The sequence below is a fragment of the Panthera onca genome, chromosome B1, assembly GCF_046562875.1.
Source record: "Panthera onca isolate mPanOnc1 chromosome B1, mPanOnc1 haplotype 2, whole genome shotgun sequence".
Taxonomy (NCBI): Eukaryota; Metazoa; Chordata; class Mammalia; order Carnivora; family Felidae; genus Panthera; species Panthera onca.
Window position 1 is genome coordinate 66,168,198 of NC_138342.1, and position 27,154 is coordinate 66,195,351.

Sequence of the window (27,154 nt, forward strand, 5' to 3'; positions counted from 1 at the left end):
TACAAAAATAATTTCTCAACTTCTTTTTGACAGCTCAAAGCCACTTTAGCAAATCCATGTTATTGAGGTTCCCCTCTTCCTTATTCGCTCCCTTGATTTCCCTACTCCTTGCAGCCGTTTATTCCAGCTGATAAAGACTGAGATGTATATTCTCTAGTTACCTACAAGAACCACGTGTGTCTCTTAGAAATGCAGTTGGTACATTTCCCAGGGATGAGGAACAAATTCTTGAGACAGAATTCCTTGTGTCCCAAGACTTTAAGAAACTTTCTCTCTGAATGACAGTCTGGACAATTTTCTCTTCTTTTCTTCAAAATCTTAAGCAATGAAAATTGGAAAATGAATACAGATAATATAATCTTCTGTATCTGTGTGCTTAATGTATGTGGACACTGAGGTGACTATAGCCCACAGGTAATCTAACATTGGAATCTGTAGTGTAAAAGTTCAAGATTTTATGAAACTTGTTCTTTAATGTTTGTTTATTTTTGAGAGAGAGACAGAGAGAGAGAGAGGGAGAGAAAGAGTGTGAGCGGGGGAGGGGCAGAGAGAGAAGGAGACACAGAACCCAAAGCAGGGTCCAGGCTCTGAGCTGTCAGTACAGAGCCTGATTCGGGGCTCAAATCCACAAACTGTGAGACCATGACCTCAGCTGAAGTCGGATGCTCAACCAACTGAGCCACCCAGGTGCCCCTATGAAACTCTTCTTAAAAAAATTGTTTTTGGGGGCGCCTGGGTAGCTTGGTCGGTTAAGCATCCGACTTCGGCTCAGGTCATGATCTCACAGTCCGTGAGTTCAAGCCCCGCATCGGGCTCTGTGCTGACCGCTCAGAGCCTGGAGCCTGCTTCGGATTCTGTGTCTCCCTATCTCTCTGCCCATCCCCTGTTCATGCTCTGTCTCTCTCTGTCTCAAAAATAAATAAACGTTAAAAAAAATTTAAAAAAAAATTTTTTTGGGGGGGACGCCTGGGTGGCTCAGTCGGTTAAGTGTCTGACTTCAGCTCAGGTCATGATCTTGCGGTCCGTGAGTTCGAGTCCCGCGTCAGGCTCTGTGCTGACAGTTCAGAGCTTGGAGCCTGTTTCAGATTCTGTGTCTCCCTCTCTCTCTGACCCTCCCCCATTCATGCTCTGTCTCTCTCTGTCTCAAAAATAAATAAACGTAACGTTTATTTATTTTTGAGAGAGAGTGTGAGCCGAGAAGGGGCAGACAGAGAGGGAGACACAGAATCTAAAACAGGCTCCAGGCTCTGAGCTGTCAGCACAGAGCCCGACGTGGGGCTTGAACCCACAACCCATGAGGTCATGACCTGAGCCGAAGTCTGGCACTCAACTGACTGAGCCACCCAGACGCCCCATATGAAACTCGTTAAGTATGTGTAGAGACGTGAATCCCCGTCAACAGACTCATTCCAGTATTTCCTATGTCACTCCATATGCAAATCCTCCCTGAATATAAGACTGACAACATTTGTTTATAAAAGTTTATAGGGATGATCGAAACAGTTTGAAAAAGAGGCAGAAAACTGAACTGAATCTTGTGTGTATGTCCATGCATTACATTAAAAACACATATGGAGGCACCTGGGTGGCTCAGTCCATTAAATGTCCAACTTCGGCTCAGGTCAGGATCTCACCATTCAGTTCATGAGTTCCAGCCCTGCATCAGACTGGTTGCTGTCAGCACAGAGCCCACTTCAGATCCTCTATCCCCTCCCCCTCTCTCTCTGCCCCTCCCCCGACCCCATGCACATGCTCTCCTCTCTCTCAAAAACAAATAGACATTAAAAAAATAGAAACACATATGTATAAGGCATGGGCATGTAATGGAAAGTATGTCACATTTAGGGTTAGAAGATCTGGGATCAAATCCCTGATATTAAGCAGGCAGCCATCTGTCCTGGCTTTCTAATCCATAAAATTTAAATCATAAAATAATCATAATAAAATTTTAAATTATAAAATAATAAAAATTCTTTCTTTAACTTCCACATAGATTTATGAAAGCAAAACTAGATAACACACATGTAAGTGCTTTGTAAACTTGCAAAGTGTTTCACAACGTGAAGTAATGTTACATAAAGCCTATATATGTGTGTGTGCACGTGTGGGTATAAATGCATGTGCACGTATATGTACGTGTGCATGTGTGTTGAATATTTGGGATCTTGGATTCATTAACATATCCCTTTAATCCCTCCAGGAACGATAATTCAATTTTCACTGCTAAACTTCCTGCTGTGTCTGGTGTCTGTTCATTAGCACCTCTAGAAAGCAGATGACAGGGAGATTAAAATTTAAATCCAGTAATTTTCCTTTCTCTTAGCTTTTCTCGTTAATGATTTATTGGGAAGATGGAAAAGCATGGCTAAAGGCAGTTTCATTCTTTAACAGATTTAACTGAAATATGATTACTATTTTCTCAACTACAAAAAATACATACAAGAGGAAATAATAACAGCCCACAACTGAAATTCCTTTTCTTATTCTTAAAACAGGATTACCAAAATCTTCACACCCTTAGTATGTTACCCATGAAAAGAGGCCTTGCCATTTTAGGTAGACCATAGAAATTCTGTATTCCTTTCCCGTACCTTCCTGAATGTGTTCTCCACGTTACAAACCAGCAAGCATGCTACATGTAAAACATACATACGGGGAGAGTCATCACATCGAATCAAAAACATTTATAAAATGTTAAACTCTTAAATTATATATTTTTATCATTAGTAAACTATTTTGGCACTTCTGTGAACTTGAATGTACTTACTTGCCAGTGAGGAGCTCATACACTAGAATTCCCAGGGACCAAAAATCCACACTGAAGTCATGTCCTTTGTTGAGAATGACTTCAGGAGCTACATACTCTGGAGTTCCACAGAATGTCCATGTTTTCTGTCCAGATCCTATTTTCTTAGCAAATCCAAAGTCAACCTGGGAAAGAATGTCAAAGACATTTTCAGAGACCATAAAACTCATGTGCTGTAAGTCTCCCTCTGACTTTTCCTATCTTCTGTCTATACCTCCATCCTCCCCTTCACACACACACACACACACACACACACACACACCCCACACTGACACTCTCATGTATTCTTTTGTAGGTCCAGGTATGAATCTAGTTACACTGGAGAAAGTTCCATGCACACACCCTCTATGCCCAAGACCCCTAGAGGATAAGAGGAATGGCTAGCAAGAGTAGACGGTTACAACAAATGTGAAGCTCAGAGCAAGCAGACAAATAATTTTCCAATCAGTGGTGGTATATTCATCAGGAAGAGGAAAGAAAGGGGAAGAGATAGGCCCTGGTGCACTTCAAGCTCCATCATAAAAAGAAAAATACTAGCAGAATTTAGAGTTTGGGAAAGGGAACATTATTGAAAAAAAGAAAGGGGGTCTTAAAATTCTGATCGATCTTTAAAAACCATTATGAACAATGTCCACACCCTTTACATTTTGGCATTCCAAAGAAAAAGCTGGGATCATCTCATCTCAACTTTGGCCAGACTGTGTACACTTTCAGTCCTTCTCAGGGAGGTCAGTGGTGAATAGCACCTGCACGAAATTATTTGTTCTGGAAAGACACAGTCAGTGCCCACTATCGGCCAGGCTCTGTGCTAGGCTTACAGATACAGAGCTGACTAGGAGAAACTCAGAGTATTGGGAATACTTATACATATGTGATTAATATTATTTTATGTGATACATGACACAGTAGACAATTGTACAGAGGGACAGAAACACAGGCTTCTGGAACATAAGGGAGAAGACCACTAGGGAAGATGTCATTAGGAGGTAATATCTGAGCCTGGCCCTGACTAAGGATCAGGAACTCTCCTAGGGTAATGAATTAGTGCTACCCTCATCCATCCTTTCAGAATAGGGCCCTCCACTTCTCTGAGACTCTATTCAACGAACTAACTCTGTGCACAGAATAGAGACAGGAAAGAAGGCCGGAGCAACAGAAGGAGAGCCTCCATTCAGGCTCTCTCACTGAATGGAGGCAGTGTATATGACTGACATCCTGCCCTGCAAAACAAACAGTTGGTTTCTGTCCACAGGGGCTATTTAGCATGTACTTTTCATCTCTAATACATACAGATATTATTTTAATAAAACCACCCTCCACCTCTCTGAAGTAAACAGAGACACAAATTATACCTGGGCCTCAACATGCACATGTTAATAGTTTCATTATGCATGGACTATCCCAATAATATGGCAATAATATCGGCCAAAAGAAAATAAGGCTAATATATCAAAAGAGGCCCTCACCTAAAAGAGTATGTCAGTGAACTAGAAAATCCAGCCCTCGTTTATTTATTTGACTATTAATACTTAAAGTCTTTGTTTTACCCTAAATCTCTTAGAAATTTAGCTTTTTACTAATGCTTTTTAGTACTTATTATACAACAGCAAGGATTTCCTTATTAGAAAAAGGGAATTTAAACAGCCTAATTTGAAGCTGGCTTTTACTGTTTTATCTATACAAAATGACTCATAAAGATGATATCTAAGGGATGACTGAGTATATTATGAAATTAAAATCTGTAACCAGCTGAGATTAGCTTATCTACTTATTCCTCAGAGAAAGAACTGATATGAAAATCCTAGCTAATTTTATAAAGACTGAAATTTAAGAGACAAGAAAGCAATGCTTATAATTGCATTTGTGTGCATGCACATATGGAAATATTACATTTTGTTGTTTCGTAATAGCCTTTCAACTCATTTTTTGTTTCACTGTATTTAAGTTTTCCATTTCAAAATGACTGGAAGGTCATTAGATGTTTAGGAGAGTTTTCCAGCCCTGAAAGAGGGGAATTTTAATTCGAATAGCTGGGTTTGCTTTTGTAATATTTGAATATTGGCCCACAGAGATGGCAATAATTATATTAAGATTTTAAGATTTATGAAAACTTACCACTTCTCTCCTTTGATCTCATCAACTTTATTTTAATCCATTTGGTCAGAGGAAATCCACACTCAGACCCATCCAAAGTCACGTGCCTAATAAAGAAGGCCCCAGATCTTCTGACGTCAAGTTCTGTGTATTCTCTATAGACATTCATACCACCTCTGTCTTGTACCACTCTGGATTCCACCATGAAGCCTCAGTCTTCTTTTAACACTATCTCTTCTGGGCAACAGAAATGTAAGCTTCTTCCTTCATTCAGTCAATGAATATCTACTGAATACCAGTATGTACCAAACACCAGGATACAAAGCCCCATTTCTCCCAGAGATTACATTCAAGAGAAAGAAGAGAATATGCATAAAAATAGAAGATCACATAGAATAATGCCAGATAGTGACATATCCTGTGAAGAAACATCTGGCAGAGTTAGGTATGGAGATCAATAGGAATTTTACTTTAAATAGGATGACTACAAAAAGGCTCTTTGAAGATGTAGCATTTGAGCAGATTTCAGCAGAAATCTGTGTGAAATAAGAAAAAGAGCTCTATAAAAATCTAAGCAAGACTAATTCTGACAGAGAAAGAGGAGTGTAAAGGCCCCAGCATTTGAGAACATGCATAGTAAGTTCAAGGATCAGCAAGATGGCCAGTGTGGCCGGGTCACTGCATGAGGGGAAGAGAGACAGTGGATGAGGGCAGATTATGTGTTGGTCTGGCAAGCCCCAGAAAGAGCTTCAGATTTGTTTTTTGTCTAAGAGACTGCTGGAGGATAAAGAAGGGTGATGCATGTCCTAATGTCTTAAAACAATCATTCTAGAAGGCAAGAAAACAGACCCCCACTGTTTAAAAAAGAAATTCTAACAAAACTGGGCTTTCAAGAAGAATATCCAGAGAAGCTACACACAGGCTTTCTCTTGTCTCTATTAAATTTCTATTATTAAAAACAGCTTACATTATGCTGGGAATTCAAAAGCATTAAGTCTCCAAAGATTTTAATGAACTAGAAGGTTTTAAGATGCTTCTAAACCTGTAGCGGTGATTGCATCATTCAGAAGTAGAAAAATTAGCATTGTGGCTTGCTGGACCTGTGTCCAGTAAGTATTAGCTTCTTTCCCAGAAGTTTCTCTCCGGGTCAGTAAATTTGTCAGATATTGGTTCTCTTGGTCACATAAAAAGTGGATACAAAATGACCAGTCTAATTAAGCCAAATGATTCATGGGGACATAACATTCCAAAAAAATATTTATGTGGAATTTTTAGGTCGCTTACTTTGCCCAAGTCTAGACAAGGGTAAAATGGAATCTGTTTATCCTGTCTGCAATAACCAAAGATGATTTCACGTCCTTGCGATACTAACGTCCATCCACTAAAACAGGCAACAGTGGATGGCTTCCACTGTATGGAACAGGGAGTGAGGGAGGCTAGGGTATGGAATGGATGAGTCTTTCATGGCAACAGCCCATTTTTATGGGGGTGTTGTGACTCACCTGAAATACTTAGAGCATTTACTAGTAAGTGGGCAAGGTCAAGAGGAGCTCTGCGTGCACGAGCACAAACTGAAAAAAAATCTTTTGAGGCTCATCTTATATGCCACCACCTCTTTGAAGCTTTTCTTGCATTTACAGAACTAATTCTCTTCTCCTATGAAGTTCTTTAACATTGTTTATACTCCACAGTTACATCCCTCATGCAGCATCATCTAGTTGTGTGTGAGTAAATCTAGCTCCTTGAAGAGAAGCATTATGTCCTATTCATTTTGTAGCCCCTACAGCATTTATAACACAGCATATGTTCAACACCTGTTTGCTGAAAAAAGCTGCATGGAGAGATAACTGTTAACACTGGCTTCAGTAAGATATGTAAATGTATATGTATGATCTTTACAACAGCTTTGTGAGCCAGGGACTATCACCCCAATGTTAAAGATGAAAAAATTAAAGTATTGGAAGGTCATGGATACTTGAGGTGAGACTTGAACCAGGTTTCAAAGGGAGCCTTCCCATTTTACATAAATTGATGAGGAAGTAGACAACTTTTAAGGGCAAGGAAGCAGCATATTTTAAACACATTGGTGGGAAAAGCTGAGTTGTTACTTAATAAATCCAGCTGATAAAGGTCTGGGAAAAGGAATATAGCTGAACCTGATCATTCCTTTTATTTTTCAAGTTAGGAAAAACTCAATACATATAAAATAATGTGACATACATGCAAGTTATAAAGCATGGGCATAAAAGCACCCTTGTACCCACCACCAGGTTAACAAAGTAGAACCAATGCAGAAGCCCTGTGTGCTCCCCGCATGGTGTCCTCCTGCATGTTGCCAAGAGGCCACCACTATCCTGACTTTTGTGTTGGTCAGGTACTCGTATTCATTTCTAATTATACCGCATAGAATCCTTAAGTAAAATAAATTCTCGTTTTTAAAAATTTTAGAAAAACCCTATATTTATTTTGGACAAAATGCCCATTTTCACTTAAAATTATACTTGTGAATTCGATTGATGTTGGCGTGCGTTTATTTTCACTGCTGTATCATACACCACTGAATTAACATGCAATGGTTTTTGGGTCTGTTACGCTGCTGACAGGCATTTGTCTTAAACCTTATTGTGTGCTATCACAGAAATGCATCTGTTAGCATCATCTTCCATGTTACCTAGCAGATGTAGATGAAAAATGGGAGAAGTACCAGGCCAAAGATGCGGTGTCTTCAATTTTGCGACATATTGTCAAATTACTTTCATTAGGGACCCTACTGGATTAGCACTCCTTTCACCAGCAGCATGTGTAGCATTCCTGTTGCCCAGCATCCTTGCCATCCTTTAGCGATATCGACTTTCATTTTTGCCATTTTTAAGCATCGAATCACTGTGGTTTCAATTCGCATTCCCCCCCCCGCATTAGTAATTAGTTTGAACTACAGCATTATAATTAGTTCTGATATCTGAGAGAGTTTCCTCCCACCCTGTTCTTATTTGTCTTCAGAAATGTCTTGGCTATTCTCGGCCCTTGGTTATTCTAGATACACTTTAGCATCAGTTTTCCAAACTTCAAGGAAAGGTTCTCTGGAATTCCACTGGAAGTGTATCTAATCTGTAGATCATTCCGGAGGCTATTCATATCTTTGTGATGTCGACTCTTGTTATTTTTAAACCTAGTACCTCTTTCTGAGTTACAGTAATTAATGCTCTAGCTACCGTAACAAACATATCTAAGAAAGTATAAGAGCTTAAAGCTCGACATTAATTTATTTCTCTTTTCACAATGAGTTTTCTTGAGCAGTAGGGGGACCTCCAAGCACTGGGACAGGGACACGGGCTCTTTCCATGTTATGGCTCTGCCAACTTCAAATCTCGGCATTTGTTGGCCGCAAGGCAGAAAGACTGCATCAAGATCGTGTGCAGGGATCACTATCAGCCTAGGTCCGATAATGGTACACAGCATGTCAGCTCACACTTCATTAGCTAGAACTGTGCCCCAGGGCCACACCTGGCCACAAGGAAGGATGGGGTGCCTTGTCTAGCTCTGTGCCCAGAAGAAAGAGAATGAGCCTATTAATTTACATATTTTAACGTCTTTCTATGAATTCATCTAAGTTCCTCAACAAAGCTCTTACACGTTTTTGTTAGACTTAGTCCTAAACTTATATTTTTATTTCTATCATGTAAAATATATATGTTCACATGTTTTTTAAAAATGGTATTTGTATTTGTATTTATCAATTGTGGTTTTGATAATTAAAAACACACTTAGTTTGGGGCGCCTGGGTGGCGCAGTCGGTTAAGCGTCTGACTTCAGCCAGGTCACGATCTCGCGGTCCGTGAGTTCGAGCCCCGCGTCAGGCTCTGGGCTGATGGCTCGGAGCCTGGAGCCTGTTTCCGATTCTGTGTCTCCCTCTCTCTCTGCCCCTCCCCCATTCATGCTCTGTCTCTCTCTGTCCCATAAATAAATTAAAAAAAAAACGTTGACAAAAAAAAAAAAATTAAAAAAAAAACAACACACTTAGTTCTCATATTACTAATCTTGTATCAGCAATCATACTAAACTCTTCACTTAATTTTAATAATTTATTGTTACACTCTGGATTTCTATATAATCCTATCACATAGGAAGATAGGTTTTGTTGTTTATGTCTCAATCTTTCCATTTTTTTTATATCTTCCTGCATTGGGTTAGAACCTCCAGTAAAACACAGAAGCGCTTATTTCACTGACTTTTAAAAGCATACTTCTACTGTTTCATCATTATGCATGGTGTTTGCTCCAAATTTTTGTTACCTATCTTCCATTGGGTTAAGACAATTTATTTCTATTCCTAATGGCTAAGATTTTATCATAGGTGAATGTAGAAACATATCAAAAAATTCTCTGCATCTACGGAGGTGTTTATATCGTTGTTTTTCTTTGTTAATATATTAAAATGGTGATTTGGTTTAACAGAACTTTTTTTTAAATTTTTTAATGTTTACTTGTTTTTGAGGGGGGGGAAGGGCAGAGAGAGAGGGAGACACAGGATCCAAAGCACCAGGATCCAAGCTGGCAGCACAGAGCCTGAAGCGGGGCTCGCGCTCACAAACCGAGAGATGGTGACCTGAGCCAGAGTCCGATGCTTAACCGACTGAGCCACCCAGGCGCCCCTTTAATAGATTTTTTTAATGTTAAACTATGCTTGAGTTCCTGAGATATATCCAGTTTTGTTATGATGTCTTGTTATAATTTGTATTCAGTTTGCTAATATTTTACTTTTGATTTTTACACTAAATTTATGAGCTGGATGGCTAGATGGGACATTAATTTGCCTTCCCAAGGAGCTTCCTTTGGAGAACCAAGTTCATACTAGCCTCACAGAACAAGATGGAAATTATCTCTTATCCTTTCTGAAAGAATTCACATATGACTAGAATTATAAGTCCTTGAAGTGAATCTTCTTGATGTGGTGTGCTATAGACTGAATGTCTAGGTCTCTACAAAATTCCTATGTAGAAGCTCTAAACCCCAATATAATGACATTTGGAGGTGGGGCCTTTGGGAGTTAAGTAGGCCACAAATTAGGCCAGTTATCATGAATGGGATTAGTGCCCTTATGAAAAGAAACACAAGAAAGATTCTCTCTCTCTCTGCCACGTGAGGACACAGTGAGAAGACAGCCATCTGCAAACCAGAAAGAGCTCTCACCAGAACCCAACTCTTCATATATATACAGCATTTACATAAATAAATACATATTTCATATGTAGTAGTAAAGTTGCCCAAATACTTTCTAAGCCACATAAATCACTGCTTTAACTGAAATTATGTTCATTCATAATGGTATTTGTCTGTATCTCTTCTGTTTTCTTTTGATCAATACTTCCAGTTGGTTAATTTTATTAGTCTTCTCAAAACATCAACCTTGGCTCTGTATCCCTTTTATTTCATATTTTATTAAGTCATATGCTTATTTTTTTCCTTCTTTTCTTTGGCTTTATTTTGTTTTTCCCGTTTCCATCTTCTTAAGCTGAATGCTGAACTCATTAATTTTTAGCCTTTCTTGTTTCCTAGTTGGAACATTTAAGACTATAAATATCACTCTATCATTTTAGTTACAACCCACATGCGTTGATATGTAGTATCTATTGTGCAACTCTGTTTTATAATATTCATTAAAGTGTCTTCTTCACTTATTTTGAAATATCCCTAAAATTCCAGTGAGATGATTTATGATTTTTGTTGTTGGTTTCTTCCTGTTTTTTGTTTGCTTTTAATTTCTACCTTAAATACATTGACATCAGTGAACAAAATTTTTATGCTCCTATTTTGGAATCTTTCATTCATTCCTATATGCTTAGCAATGTGCTAAGTCTGGCAGTAAGCACCAGAGCAAGTTTCTATCCTCATGGGGCTACTAGCATAGAGGGGAAGACAGGTCATAAAGAAGCAGGCAACAGTATCAATATGTAATACGCTCTACATTGTATTTTCCTATATAATACTCACTATAAGATTAAGTTGCTCTATTACCACATGAGAAGCATTACTCACATGAGTTAATAGCACGACCATATACAACATTTATTGATGAGTGATGAGTTAATAGCACGACCATAGAGAATGTTTATTGATTTTCTGGATTACTACCAAGTTTTCTCCTGAGCAAACCCAAGAAGGTTAACTACTACACTAATTCTGCCTGGACTGAGAACAGGTGGGCTTTTCTTTAAGTACTGTCCTGCATCTTAACATTGTCCTTGATTCATTCACGATAACCAGAAATAAGACCCTTAACCATTATTGCCTTCATCAGCTTTCTTTGGCCTTGAAAGTAGAGAAAGATACAGGAAATTACTGGATGGACGGGTCAGAGATGGTGATGTGAGATTCTTCATGTTCTTTTAGTAATATCTGCTAATCCTTAATCTCCTTTCAGTGTATTCACTGAGAGACAGCTTGGCCCAGGTAGGATTCATTTGGGAACAAATCTGGCTGGCAATCTCAGGCAGAAGCCAATCTCTTCCTCTTGGGGAAGAAGAGTAGAATGAAGTCTTCATGCCTCACATCCTACAAATTCATCCTCTAATTATCATAGAAAGGCACATCCCTACATCCTCTACAGAGACACTTCCAAAACCCAGACCTTTCTCTTACATAGGTCCTTATTTTCCAGGCTTTAATTGGTTGTGCTTTTCTGGAAAAAATAAAAGGCCATTCCTTTATTGCTGTCCTTAGATACCTGATTCCTCACAGATATTGCCAAGAAATGATGTAGGAAGATGAGAAACACCATTTAATCAAAATTTGTAGAATGAGGTCAAGGTCAGCCTTACAAGAAGTATTTGATATCCAAGGCTAGACCGCCTAGTGTCCATTACCCAGATGTGCATTCTTGCTGTGCTGTCACCAGGCACACCCCCCTCCCCCCCCACCCCTGCCACACACACACCTCTATTGCAGTCCCCTCAGGAACCCTCAGTGGGACAGCTCAGCTGGGCTGCCAGCCGACAATCTAATTCCTATTTTTCAAATTTGCTGTAACTTGCTAATGGCCTAGTGTATGCTCAAATTTCATTAATTCGTATTCTTCAACTCTTGGGAACAATATTCTATAAGGCCAGTAGATCAAGTTTATTAATTGTGCTGTGCACCTCTTCTAAAGCTTTAATGACTTTTGGTCTGAATGTTCCATCAATTTCTGAGAGGTATATTAAAATTTCCTATAGTTGTTCAATTCTCCTTATTATGTCTTTCAAATTCTGCTTATTTTTGAAGCATTTTAGTGGGCAAATAAAAAATCGGGACTTTCATATTATCTTTCATATCATCAAAGGGTAAAGATTTTATCTCTAGGATCACTTCTTTCCTAACAATGAAATCTGCATTTACATTTGTTGACTATTTTCCAGACATCATTTTTTTTATCCTTTTAACTTCCAGCCTTCTGTATCCTCATGCTTCGCGTCTGTCTCTTATAAACCTGATGGAACTGATTTTTATTTTTAAACCTATTTGATGATCTTTATTTTTTTTTATCTGGAAAGCAGGCTACACATATTAGATTTCTTTCTACTCTCAGTTTTTGTGCTTTCTTTTGGATTGGTTCCTGGGTTTCCTGTTTCTCTCTTGCTGTCTTCTTGTAAAATGACTGACATTGTCTCCTACTTTAATTCCAATTATACCTACAGTCGGTTTTCATGCTGCTGTTGTTCAGTTATTTGGCATTTTCTCATTTTCAAGAGTATATAGCAGAATGAGAATTATTACTTTACACCATAATTTTAAAAGACTTAACATGTTTACCATCTTTCTAAGGTGACATCTCAGACCCTTCATCAGGGATCACTTTTCATCTCCCTTAAAGCACATCCTTTGTATGAAGGTGGTAAACACCCTTCATCTTTGACTAAAAATGCCATTATTTGACCCTTTTGAAAGGCTTGGATTTACAATTCAAGTTTATCAGTTATTTTCTGTCAGAATTTTCAAAATTCCCACTGTGTTATGGATTCTCTTGTCGCAATTGCGTTGTCAACTGAAAGCCTAGTTTTTACTATTTTATAGGTAAACTGTCTTTTCTCTTTGATAGCTTTTAATACTCTTTTTGTTTTTGCTGTCCTCTGCCACAATAAATCTCACAGTAAATCAGGGCTGGCTCAGTGTGACCAACAGAATATAGTGGAAGTGCTGAGATGTGACTCTGAGAGTAGGTCTTAAAAGGCATCGTAGCTTTTCCTTGGATGACTCATTCTGAGGCAAGCCAGCTGCCATGCTGTGAAGACATTCAACCATTACTGAGGCCCATAATGTCCCCAACTGACAGCCAACATCAATTTCCCAGCCATATGAGTAAGTCACCTTGGATTTGGATGCCCTGGTTAAGTCCTACACAAGCTTCCAGGTGACTGAATCCCCAGCCGACATTTGACTGAAAATTCATGAGAGAGCTTAGGTCACAACCACCCAGCTGAACCACTCCCCAAATTCTGACCCACATAAACTGTGAGAGATCATAAACAACTCTTGTTGGTTTAAGCCATTACATTTTGGAGTGAGTTGTTACACAAAGACAGAGCTACAGCATATACAATTTGTCCCAGATGGGATTTGTTGGGGCTCCTTTACCTGATGATTAGTGTTTTTCATAATTTCTGAAAAGTTCTCAGCTGTTGTTTCTTTAAATACTGCTTTTCCCTCACTTTCTATATTACATTTATCTTGGACTCCAGTTCAAAATTTTAAGAACTTCTCATTGTATTTTCTTATTTTTCATCTTTTTTGTCTCTCTATGCAACATTCTGTGTAAATTATTTAAATTTATCTTTCAGTGAACTGTTTTTCTCTTTGTTAATCATCTGACATTTAACCTATTACATTTTCCAAATTAACGTATAATTTACAAACAATAATATACATAGATTTTTGGCATATAGTTCATTTAATTTTTATGTAGCTTATATATGTAACCACAACTACCGTATAGTCAAGATATAGACACCCAATAGGTCAGAAGGATGCCCCTTTCCAGTCAAATGCCTCTCCCAGAAGCACTCATTGTACTGATTCCTACCATCTATTCTAGAATATCAATAAATGTAATCATACAGAAGATACTCTTTTGTATCTGACTTCCTCTGGTCAACATGGTTTTTAAAATTCACTTACATTGTTGCTTATAGTAATTCATTCTTTTATGCCACTGAAGAGCATTCCCTTGCTTAATGTTCTATCCCTTTACCTTTATACATTTAATTGGTTATGGACATTTTGGCTGTTTCTGACTTGGGGACTTTCAGAAATAAAGCTGTTATGAATATTCTTGCCCAAGATTTTTGAAGACATGATTTCAGTTTTTCTAGATAAATACCAACGAGTGAAGTTTCTACCCATAAGTCAATTTTTTTTTTTTTGTCATAGATAAGGTGTATGCTTGACTCTATAAAACTGACAAATTATTCTTCAGTCTTTCTCCACTAGAGATTTAGGAGAAAGTCCTCACCAACACTTGGTATTGTCAGTCTTTTAAATTATAGTCATTTTAGTGGATATGAAATGGTTCTTCTTTGTGGTTTGAATTTGCATTTCCTTGAGGACAACTGATATGGCTCATTAATCATTCCAGTGTCTTCCTTTGTGGAGTAATTTTTCAAGATCTTTGACCTTTTTTTATTTTATTTTATTTTTTTTATTTAGGTTGTCTCAGGGTGCCTGGGTGGCTCAGTTGGTTACACATCCAACTCTTGATTTCAGCTCAGGCCATGGATCTTAGTTTGTGAGTTTGTGCCCCACCTCAGGCTCTGTGCTGATGATGCAGAGCCTTCTTGGAAAACTCTCTCTCCCTCTCTCTTCCTCTCTCTCTCAAAAATAAATAAATAAATATTTTTAAAAAATTGGGTTGTGTTTTTATTATTGAGGTGTAGGAGTTATTTATATATTTTCCAATACAATCGAGTCCTTTGTCATTTAAATATGTATTGCAAATACTTTCCCTCAGTCTATGGCATGCTACTCATTTTTTAGTGTCTTTTAATTATCAGAAGTTTTTAATTTTGATAAAGTCCAATTATTATGGACTGCATGTTTGTGTCTCCCCAGAATTTGCATGTTGAAACCCTAATCCCCAATATGATGGTATTTAGAGGTAGGGCCTTTAGGAGGTAATCAAGTCATGAGGGTAAAGCCTTCATGATGCAATTAGGACCCTTATAAGAAAAGAGCCTCCCAACCCCATGCCCTGTTTGTGTGTGTCTACCTATCACTCTCTCTCTGTCTCTCTCTCTCTCTCTCTCATTGAAGGAATGAGAAGTCACCTTTCAGTCTAGAAGTGGTTTCTGACCAGATACCAGATCTGCCAGCACTTTGATCTTGTTACTTCCCAGCCTTTAACTATGAGAAATAAATACCTGTTATTTAAGTCATCCAGTCTATGAATTTTTGTTATAGCAGCATAAAATTTTTAAGATTACTATTATTTGTATTCTAAGAAATCTCTGCCTACCTCATGTTGTGAAGATACTATTGTGTGTTTACTTTTGGATGCTTTATAGGTCTATTTTGACAGACCTTTATAGGTCTACTTTGATCCATTTTGAATTCATTTTTCTATATTGTGTGAAGTGGGAGTCAGGTTCATTTTTTTTTTTCCACATATGCATATCCAGTTGTTTCAGCATTGTCTGTTGAGAAGCTTGGCTTTTCTCTTTTTGCTAAAAATCAGCTGACTTTATATGTCTATTTCTGGACTTTATTCTGTTAGATTGAGCTATTTGTCTATCCTGTATTATGACACTCTCTTGATTACTGTAGCTTTATAGTATCAGATATAAATTCTTCAATTTTGTTCTTTTTTCAAAGTGATTATTAATTTTTCTAAACTCTGTGTTTCTATGTAAATTTTCAAGTAAATTCCTCAGTTTCTAAAAAGGCACCTACTCCAATTTATATCACAATGGCCTTGAATTTGTAATTTGGAAAGAATGGACATCTTGCCAAATATTGAGTTATCCAATCTATGAACATTTATACCTTACCATTTAGTTATATTTTTTTTCTCAGCAATAGTTTGTGGTTTTCAGTGTGGAGGTCTTACACAGTTTTACACGTTAAGTGTATTCAAATTTATTTTATAACTTTAGATGTTATTGTAAATGGTATTTTATTTCATTTATAAATTTTTGAAGTTAGTATATTAAATACAGTTTTTATTTATATAATTGGTTTAATTGACTTACTTGACTTATTTTATTTATATATTGACTTTGTACTGGTAATCATGCTTAATATTTCTAGTCCTTTTGGTAGATTCTTTAGGCTTTTCTACATAAACAATCATGTTGTTTGAAAATAAAAACAGGTAACTTCTTCCTTTCTCATCGTTGGTCTTTCATTCCTTTTTCTTGGTTTATGACATTTGCTAATACCTCTGTTATAATGTTGAAAAAAAAATGTAGGAGACATATTCTTATCTTGTTCACAGTCTAATGTAAAACTGTTCACTGTTTCACTGTTAGGTATGATGTTAACTAAAGATTTATACCTCATGCGTTATACAGTGAAGTGTGTCCTGAAATGAATAGCTGTAAACAGCTGTAGCAATGTGGATTTTTTTCACCCAGCATGGTTCCCTTTTTTTAAGCTCTGAATATTTACTTTTTGTTGCTGTCATTCACACATTTTTACACGTATACTATAATTAATCTCAACAAGAAGATTAGTCCAATGCATGCAACTCCACCATTAATGAAACTTCCTTGGATATATAATTTTAATTATATATTCTTAAGTCCTTAATAGAATTTTTATCGATTATTTTTTTTTCTAAACCTGTTAGATTATTTCTCTGTTCCTTACTCACTTGCAATTCTCTGTCTTATGTTTTAAAAGGCATTTGATGTATTAATTTTACATTCTGCGTCTGATTACTCCAATATATGAGGCACTTATATGCCTGCCAAGGAATGCTCATGGTACTTTCTTCCATCATATATACTTTTTGTTTTGTCTTTTTTTTAAATGTGAACTCATATTCTCTAGGATTTTATCTCTGGGAGTTCTTTGTATTCTGAGTTAAGAGTACATTCATCCAAAGAGAATGTCCACTGATTCTTGAAAAGCTGACCATGCTACCAACATGAATCCATTTTCAAATTCTTGCATAGGTTTTTCTGTCTTTGAAGACTGAGCACCCAACCTCCATGAAGACGAGCCTATAGCCAAGAATTCTTAAAGGGGACTCTTCTGTTCTTCTACCAAATGCTCAATAACGAGAAAAGCATGTTTTCTTGCATGCACTCTGTCTTTATAAATTAAATCCTTTTTTCCTTGTTTTCTCATTTTCTAAGAGTGTAATCTGTGTGATCTCTGGCTCTTATAAATGTTCTGTGATTCAACTTCCCACGCTCCTAGGTCCAAAACCTGGTCTCCTGTTCTCAGAAGGTGCAGCTACTAAAATCCAACCTCTAGGTCATCTAGACTGCTGGGTGCCCACAAGACAGCAGCTTCCTTGTTTGAGTTCTCTGCTATACTCCTGCTCAAGCCTGGTTCCCACCTCAGGGGAATCCTAGTGCTGTCTGATAAAGTCAGCCATGCACGTAATACTGTTTTTCATGTTTTATCCACATTTTTAGACACTTGGTAGTGAAAGGATTTCAGTACATCGAGTTTGATATATAGCCAGAAATGGAAATATTGAAAATTTATGTCTTAATCTCTAAAGGCTTTAGCTGTCATTCTTCATTTAACTAGTTGGCAAATGAGTTAGCTAGATGGATAACAATGGCAAACATGAGAAATATTTACTGACCTCCATGTCTGTGAATAATGAATATGCTATCATATTTTAAATGATAGATTTAAAAAAAAAAAACTACAAAAAAAAGGAATGAATTGAATGGATAGTTTGCACAACTCATGATGGCTTTAGTTCTAGAATGTTCCAAAGAGTTTCCCTAAATAGCTGCAAGAGGCATAGCCAACGAAGGAATTGTAAAGAAAGAGGAGTGATTGAGACCTGTGTTAGTACCTCACCAGTTCTCAAAGCTGTCTTTCACAGACAAAATAAAGCTTGAATGGATAAAATGTTTCTTGGAAATACACCAGATTTCACATGAAAGGACTTATTTTACTCCTTTACTATGGAGGGGAATCACTTAGCAATTACACATAATAAATTTAATTCCTGAGGCTAAATAGGAATAAGCTAAATTACATGTTATTCTATGTAACATGTGGGTGATAAAACCTATCTCATCAATTGTGAAATATATTAATTGCAAAATGTTTCGCACAGTTCTTTACACATAACACACTAAACCGCTTATAAAATGGTAGCTATTATTTCCATATATAAAAGTTTTGATGTGAGAAACTTTTAGTATCTTTGTAAATGTTACATTCAGAGATGGTTTAATGTTCCCGACAAACTGACAAAATAAACCCAGGAAAACTCAGCCTGGGCTCCCCATCCTGATGGGGTTCCCTCCTGACGTCCGAAGTGCCCTGGTTTCTCCTCACTTATGACTGCCCAGTTCTCTTATAGTTTCACACTGAAAGCAGTTTATGTGATTGGTAGCATTTTTTTTTTTTGTAGTGTGACCTGCCAGGGGATTCATGTGAGGCATTAGAGATTATAAAGATGGATATCAAGGAAAGCCTCTGTTCTTCAGAAGCCTAGAGTCTAGTGTGATTCTCAGTCCTGGTTGTACTTTAGAATCACCTAGAAAGATTAAAAAAAAAAAAAAAAAGCCTATCATATGTGTATCTTTTCTCCCTATACAGACAGTGGCTATCTTGGGACAGAAGAAAGACAATCATTTTCTTTCCTTATTCCTTAGAACCAGTCCCTATATATAGCAGGAATGTATTAAAACCTACTTCAATTTATTAAAAAAAATATTAATAGAATCCAATTTATAGCCATTCTATTAAGTGAATCCTTTGTAGCAATCACAAATATGGTTGAAATATAAAATTGCTAAGCCAAAAAGAATGTACTCGTAACACTTCTCTCTGTGTTAATGGTGCCAATGCCACAGGGCATATCCCCCATGGTAAAAATAACCAGTGTACCAAAATATAAACAAATTTGCAATTATGACACAACTCTGTGTTTAGAAAATAGCTCTTATGATACTGTAAGTTACAGAATTTGTCTTACCAATTTAAGATAACCCTCAGCATCTAGAATTAAGTTTTCTGGTTTCAGGTCTCTGTAGATAATACCTAGTCGGTGCAGGTAATCAAATGCTTCTGTCACACAAGCCACGCAGAACTTGGAGGTGGGCTCATCAAAGCTGCCTCTGCAATGAAATCATTTTCCCTCTTAATGCTGTACACACACATATTTATTATCTATTCTACGTGTCAATTATTGCTTTGGTAAATGTATACAACATGAATGCTTTGTAGGGCATCAACACTGAATAGCATTTTGTACCACCAACGAATTACACTAAAGAAATTTAGGGGGATACTTGGTGCAAGCGAGAAGTACTTAGTTAAAATTAAAGTGTCTACAACCAAATAACCAATTCTGGTAATCATATATGAACATACAAAATAGAAACGTAAGAAAAATTAGCCTTTTTTAGACATTTCTGGCAAACTCTGGAGAAAATGCAACTACTTTAACGGGCAGCTTAAAGCAGATTTCTGTAATTTATTGCTTGACTTAAAAATGACTCAAGTGATCATTTTCATTTCCTGTTGGTATAGCATGTAACAATAACCCATGTAGAAATAGGGTCGTAACTCTTTCCTGTTTAGTGTAGCTCAGTGATATTAGAGTTGCCCTGTGGCAGCACTATACATGGGTTTACATACTTAGTTATTAAAATGTGTCAGTGATTTGCTGCACGCAGTAAGAGAAGGGTGTGGCTTTGGAATAAGAGAAACTGGTTTTGACTCCTGCTTCTTCCATCACCATGTCCTCAGGCAAGTTGTGTGACTGTCCTAGCTTCAGGTCCCTTTCTGTCAAATGGGTTTACTACTTAACACGGTTTGTTTTGAGAATCAGAAACAGTGCCTAACAGATAGTAGCAATTCCCCTTTCTAAGCAGATTTGCCTGTGGAAGCAATGATGGAGGACGCAAATGTTTTTGTAGGTATCATGCACAAGTCTTTGCACCCTTCCAGGTTTTCCCCATTGGGATCCATCCAAAAATATGTTCCTAACACAAACACATCTATCTCTTCTCAGATACTCAAACGTCTCCTATTACCTAGGTCTGTAATTCTCCACTATGAATGCACATTAGAATTGCCTGACAGACAGTTAAAAATCATTTACTGGACTCCATCCAAGATGAAGCAAATCATAACCTCTGGCAGTAAGGCCCAGCATTGTGACTTTGCAAAGCTCTCCACTTGATGGTAACAAGAAGCCAGAGTTAAGACCCACAGGCCCGAGTAATACCTGTCCAAATGTGTGGCCTGGAATTAACCTCCACAATCTCATGCAAACTACCTTCCCATCCCCTTTTGCTGGGATAATTCTGCTCCAAATTATCCACAAAGAGACATAATTCTATTTCTACCTTCCTGTCGTATTTTACATTGGTTTTTCTTCCCCTCTGCCTTCCCAAATTTTGTTCACCTTTAGAATTTAGTTCCAGTCTTTCCTTTGTCATCACATTTTTATACCTTTCCTCTCCTCTGAGCTTACAATCGTCAACACTCATTTGGCATTTAATTACAAATTGCCAACTCTTCTGTCATATGTAGTGTACACACTAAACAATAAAATGTTTTGGGGCACCTGGGTGGCACAGTCAGTTAAGCCTCAGACTCTTGATCTCGGCTTGGGTCCTGATCTTGCGGTTTGCGAGATCGAGCCCCGCGTCAGGCTCTGTGCTGGCAGTGCAGAGCCTGCTTGGGATATTCTCTCTCCCTCTCTCTCTGCCCCCCCTCCTGCCTGTGCATGCGTGTATGTGCTCTCTCTCTCAAAATCAAAACATAAACTTTTTTTTTTTTTATTTTTAATATATGAAATTTACTGTCAAATTGGTTTCCATACAACACCCAGTGCTCATCCCAAAAGGTTCCCTCCTCAATACCCATCACCCACCCTGCCCTCCCTCCCACCCTGCCCTCCCTCCCACCCCCCATCAACCCTCAGTTTGTTCTCAGTTTTTAACAGTCTCTTATGCTTTGGCTCTCTCCCACTCTAACCTCTTTTTTTTTTTTTTTTCCCTTCCCCTCCCCCATGGGTTTCTGTTATGTTTCTCAGGATCCACATAAGAGTGAAACCATATGGTATCTGTCTTTCTCTGTATGGCTTATTTCACTTTAAAAGCAATAATGGAACGTTTAAAACTTCGCATTATGTTATCTCCCCAAATAACATCTAAACTTCATTGGAGAAAAAGTTTATAGTTTTTATCCTTCTTGTTAGAAAAGTCTACATTGTCTAGAAAATGTCCACCCTGCCCACAATGGAGCCTTGCCCCATTGGTGGTACTCAATAAATATGTGTGGTTTCAATTATGTAGGAATCACCCCTTCTGTAAAACTGAATCTTCGCAGGAGTCTTACTCTGCTTTTCAGTGGGGGCTTCACACTCCCCACCCCCTTTCTTCATTTCCCTGGGAGAGATTCAGAATCAGTAACATTTCGGCTTATAGCCACCCTGCCTCACACTAACCATGTGATTGTGGAGAGTTCACACCCTGTTGGAAGCCTGGGATTCTTCGATCCCTAATATGGAAATGACAGTGACTGCCTTACAGGGTGTCTATTGCATAATTATAATGTTAGCTAAGAAAATACCCCCACTACTATTTTATCAAGTCATAATATTTTCTTAGAACCATTTCGTAATGACTTTCTATCTCTTTAAATGATCATGAATAAAGTAGATCAAATGTAGATCATGAATAAAGTAGATCATCCCTTAGATCAGATGTGAGAACACAGGTTATTGTTTATAATCCTTTTCCATTACCTGTCCCTTAATATACTCCATAGCTCCCCACCTAAGCAGGCCTCCAGAAGCATGTACACATACTTATTGTCCTTGAAAGTACGATATAATCTGTGAAGACACATAAAAACATGGTTATCGTTAAAAATCTATTTTTGAAATCTTTTTAAAGTTGCTTAAGAACATCACCAATAACATTTAGAACACTGGTGCTCATCTCATTCCAAACATCCTACAGCTACATGGGACTTCCCTCCAAATTCTCCTTGATCTTTCTTCCTGTGTTGTTTTGCACATGTTAACCCCTTTCTTCAGACTGCCCTCCCTCTCCACACAGAGTAACCTTCTTCATCTCAGTTTCACTGCAATAGTGTTATCCCTTCCTCAAGACCAAGCTCATCATCCCACCTACCAAATACAGTCTGTCTTTTCTCCAGAAGCCCAGAGACCTCTGCATACGTCTCCTTATGAGCTGCCTTCATGCCCATGTCTTATGTCTCTTATATCCTCTGGTTGGTCTCAAAAACTAGACTGTGAGACAGAGACCTGTAAGCAGTAAGTTTAGTGGGAAGTGTACTTGGGAACAACATCCACGGGGGAGGAATAAGACACATTTGGGCAGCAGGAGACTTGGGCTATTCTAGTTTCTTATTTCAACAAAAGCCTCAGCCTCAAGGAGCTCTGCCATTATTGGATGCAGGATGTATCTGGAGACAGAGTAGAATCTTGGGCAAGGTGGCTCTCTCTACCTTAAAGCAATGGCCAGGAAAGGACTGAGCTAGAGCTAGAGTCCTCAGTTGGTGACACTCCCAGACGGTGTAGGAATGACAGCCTCAATCCCGATGTGGGACCTGGGTAGGGTGCCATATTTCAATAGTGGGTGAAGGCTTAGTGGCCAGATCATGTGCAGACAGCAGAAGCAATCTAATAAAGTGGTTCAGTGTTGGCTCTGGATCCAAGATGCCTAGGTCTGAATCCCTGATCCACCATTTATCAGTTGTGCAACCCAGTTTTCTTATTGCTCTTGAGGACAACCATTACATTTACCTCATATCATAAAGGTCAGATGAATATATGTATATTCATTTGATTATAAATTAATTATATATTAATTTAATGTAGGTTATATATCTGCATACATAAAATATAAAATAAATAAAAGTATTTTAAATATATCTCACATATTACATATGTGAGATATATATATATATATATATATATATATATATATATAACCACATAGTTTGCTAAGAAGAGTGTCTAACACATGTTAATTTCTGAGTAAGTGTTATTAACATTGATTATTATGTTATTATTGCCCTACTATATGCCAGGCATTCTGCAAAGAGCTAGAAATGAGAACAGGAATAAAATCCAATCCATTCCCCAAAGCTGTTCACGATAGTTTGTTAATGAATTATTGATCAAAGGGGGGGGGCATTCTGGAAACATAGTTAACATAAAAAATAACTGGCTGACTCTATTGCCAGCATTGCCTGGGTTCAAACCTTTTTATCTTGAAAGAAAATGGGTGTGGGAATACGGGTAGGCAGGAAGATTCTCTCAAGACATTTGATCAAAAAACATAAATTCTATTCGTTATAGGGGCACTTTATATCACCTAGGAATCACTAAAGCTACACTCTGAGGTCAGGACATGTATGAAAATAAATGTCTTGACTGGCCTACACCACCAACTGGTGAATCACAAGCAAAGAGAGCTGTAGTCTAGAATAACATATCTCTTCTAAACTCTGGGCATAACTACAGAAAGAACAGTGACTATTAGGAGATGGATCTTTCAGCATCTAGGCATTGCTAGGACTGCACTCTGTTGCTCACTGGCAGCCTCCATTTGCCCAAATGCCACCTCTTGCAGAAATTCAGCAACAGCATGTCCTCTGAGGGCTTCATGTGAATTCTTTGCTTCCTAAGTTCTGCAGTAGATATGGATTAAATAATCAGTTGAAATTATTCCACAATAATTTTATATTCACACACACACACACACACACACACACACACACACACACAAATTCTCCTGAGATTTACTTAAGAATAAAAAAATCCAAATTCCTGATTCCAAACCTCAAAGTTCTAACATTTTGTGTGTTGTTGCTGTGACAGGGATGGAGAATTCAGAGTGGGGTCTTCTCTCCCTCTTCTGTTCTCTTGCATGAAAACATTCAAAAGAGCTTACAGTCCAAATTCCGGGGGCCAAATGCTCACTTACTTCACGATGAAGGGAGAACACAACTCTTCTAGAATCCTCTTTTCTGAGTAAACGTGCTCCTGTTGCTTAGTGTCAACGATGTGCTTCTTCCTTATACACTTCATAGCAAAAGCCACATTCTCATTTTTCACTTTAACCTAAGCAAGAAGAGAAAGATCCGTCAAAACTAACTTAGTAGGAAAGATTTGTAACGTCTATATAAAACAATAGTAACCAGTGAGAGTTAAAATTCTTTCATATTTAAATGGTATGTGACCTTTCAACCACTCATCCCTCAGGGCACTAAGTTTTATTCAGGTGTATACCCTTCCCTTTCATTGTAATTTCCAGAAGAGTTCACGTATCTGGAACATGGTCCTAAAATCTTTGCATTAACACAGGAAAAAAAAAAAAAACCCTCTACTTAGATTTAATGGTTAGAAATCTATTCACTTTTGAGTGTGTGATCTAAAAAACGTTGACCAGAACTGCCAAGAATTGTTCTGTCTGAAGATTCACTTCTTTGATTTTCCAAACAAAACGTATTCAATCAAAACCCGTATCTGTGCTATATAATACAACAGCAAGTAGTCGCGTGGGGTTATTTAATGTAAAATTAATTAAAACTAGAAATCCAGTTCCTCAGTTGTACTAGGCACATTTCAAAAGCTTGCCAGCCACATCCAGCTAGTCACTACCCTCCGGATAGCAGAGGGATAGAACATTTCCATCGGTGCAGGGAGTTCTTTTGAAGCCTGCTGCTTTAGATGGACAAACAAAATTTTCCCTTGAAAGGAAATAAAAAAAATTTAAGAGATGTTTATTCAGATAGGCTTGAGACTCCATAAGCAGACTATATTTGACAAGAAACGAAACTGCGCAGAAATGGCTGCACCCCATACTTTGCAAACATTTGCCGCTGGTGCTGCCTAGGACTTTTAAATCAGTGGTGGAATTATTGTTTCAACTATTGTTTGTTATTGGGTTATTCAATTATTGGAATTATTGTTTCAATTATTATCATCTAACTATATTAAAAAAAAAAAAACAGATCTCAGGATTGTTAACTCAATCCTTTTGCCAGGATCTTCGGTGAAAAATACCACTGCAGATGGATAGTGCCCTTGTCTCTCCGTATGGCATTAAAAAAAAGCCAAATATTCTTTGGCTTATTAAGAAATAGTTTCTCTCCCCCTCACCCATCAGAGAGGAAGTACTGACTGGGTATGAGGTGTACTATCCAGGTCTCCTGGCAGCATTTCAGATCTGCTCATGTCTAGGGCGGGCCATACAGCAGATGAAGGTGTCAGCCTGGTTCCCGGAGGTTAATGTACAGTGAATCGTGAAAAATCTGCTGGACGAAGAAGGACTTGGTAATTGCCAAGGGTTCAGAGCCATCTGTACCCAGTAAGGTCACAGATCTCCATTCTACGGTTTCCTCAGAGCACTTGATCTGACAATACCACTCTGTTACTCCTTGGAAGCCAGTTATAAAGCTCAGAGAGGTGGTGATGTGGAAAATATAGCCCAAATCAGGATAAGTTCCCAGGTGTCCTGATCACCACTACAGAAGTCTGCTCTTTAAATATTTCTTTAAATTCATCTTCTTTTCTTCTTTTCTGATGGAAAATCTTGAGCAATCCCAAAATAAGATAATGAAAGCCAAATACAGACACGGCAGTAGAGTTGTGTAAACTATAATATTAAAGATCTTATTTCTATAGCACCTCCCCTGGACACATTCTTCTTTTCTTTAGTATATATAGTTAACGGGTCATAAGTGTGTGTGTGTGTGTGTTTGTGTGTGTGTGTGTGTGTGTGTGTGTGTGTGTATACATTTTGCTGTTAGAAAATACGTTTTTAATGTTTTATAGCCTCTGGGAATGCTTACTTGGTACATTCTCCAAAAATTATAATCAAGAAAAAAAATCACAAAAGGATGTGATGCAAGAAGCTTGAAATATGACCTATATGATTACAAGTTACTTATTAGCACAGACCTGCTACTATACAACACACAGAGTGAAAAATTACTTTCTCAATTTCAGCTCAAAGCAACATTTAAGATAACAATAACAATTCATATATTCCTCCAAGATACCCTGGAATATAAAACAAAAAAAGTCAAAAGGCTTCTCTCAGATGCTTGAAACGTAAACCCCTTACAAGCTCAACTCTTCCGAACCCACCAACGCCCAGTGTTGCAATAATCTCAAGGTTCTGGAATGGGGATGATGAGGAAAATCTGGCCACCTTCTCCTTCAGCTGAATCATCTCCAGAGAGAGTGCTTTGGACAGCTTCCAGTTAGACATGGATCTCCTGCATAAGAAAAGTGAAACTTTGCATACACTCCTTTAGTCAGGCCAGGGTCATGCCACACCTAAATCCCACTCTTAACAATAGTATTATTTCTGCCAGTAATTACTACCCATGCTTGCTACAAAAGCTGTCTCAACTTGTAGAGGATCAGATTCAGTTATGTCTGGGGAGAAAAACAATAGAACATGCAAACAAAAAACTTGCACACGCACACACACACACATACACACACACATTAATAGACAAATGTCAAACTGAATCAATGAGAGGTAAAAAGAGCTGAATTGTGTAGTATTTAAAGTATATCTCAATAAATCTGTTGTTGTTGTTGTTGTTGTTGTTGTTGTTGTTGTTGTTTCTGAAGAGTCAATGAGAGGAAATAAAACCAGTGAGCAATTCCTTTGCTACACATACAGGAGAATGCCACACTGAGAATCTTTGCTGTGTTTTGCTATTTTTGTCAGGTTTCGAAGCTTTCCATGGATGAACCAGAATAACTGCTTAGTCAAACATGAAAAATACATTCCCTACTTTGTAGCTAAGTATCATTATTTGGAAATACTCATTTTTCTCTTTTAATTAAGGTTTACTGCTCTGGATTATATATTCATAAATTGTTCTTACTGCAAAAGGCCTTTGACATAAAAACTGCAAATACATTCCTTGCCAGAAGAAAACAAACAAAAACAAAACAAAACAAAAACAGAAACAAAAAAACACCACATAGCCAAAAAATTCTGAGGTTCTGATTGAATGTTCTCATTTACTTCAAATGTGAGTTTTCTAGAACTTTTGACTCCAGCTTCTTTAATGAATATAT

General features: G+C 37.7%; 1 protein-coding gene across 6 annotated transcripts in view; it reads right to left on the minus strand.

The window, feature by feature from the left end:
- PRKG2 (protein kinase cGMP-dependent 2) overlaps nucleotides 1-27,154 on the minus strand; it is a 104,778-nt gene that overhangs the window by 15,944 nt on the left and 61,680 nt on the right. For 4 of the 6 annotated variants that reach the window (XM_060654781.3, XM_060654780.3, XM_060654785.3 and 1 more), the window contains 5 exons: nucleotides 26,181-26,334; nucleotides 24,036-24,172; nucleotides 21,824-21,913; nucleotides 19,040-19,181; nucleotides 2,768-2,931 (listed from right to left, as the gene is read on the minus strand). In XM_060654781.3, the coding sequence (XP_060510764.1) occupies nucleotides 2,768-2,931; nucleotides 19,040-19,181; nucleotides 21,824-21,913; nucleotides 24,036-24,172; nucleotides 26,181-26,334 (687 nt within the window). Of the gene's footprint in view, nucleotides 1-2,767; nucleotides 2,932-19,039; nucleotides 19,182-21,823; nucleotides 21,914-24,035; nucleotides 24,173-26,180; nucleotides 26,335-27,154 lie in introns of those variants that run through there. The other 2 variants (XM_060654786.3, XM_060654782.3) reach the window with 2 other exon arrangements.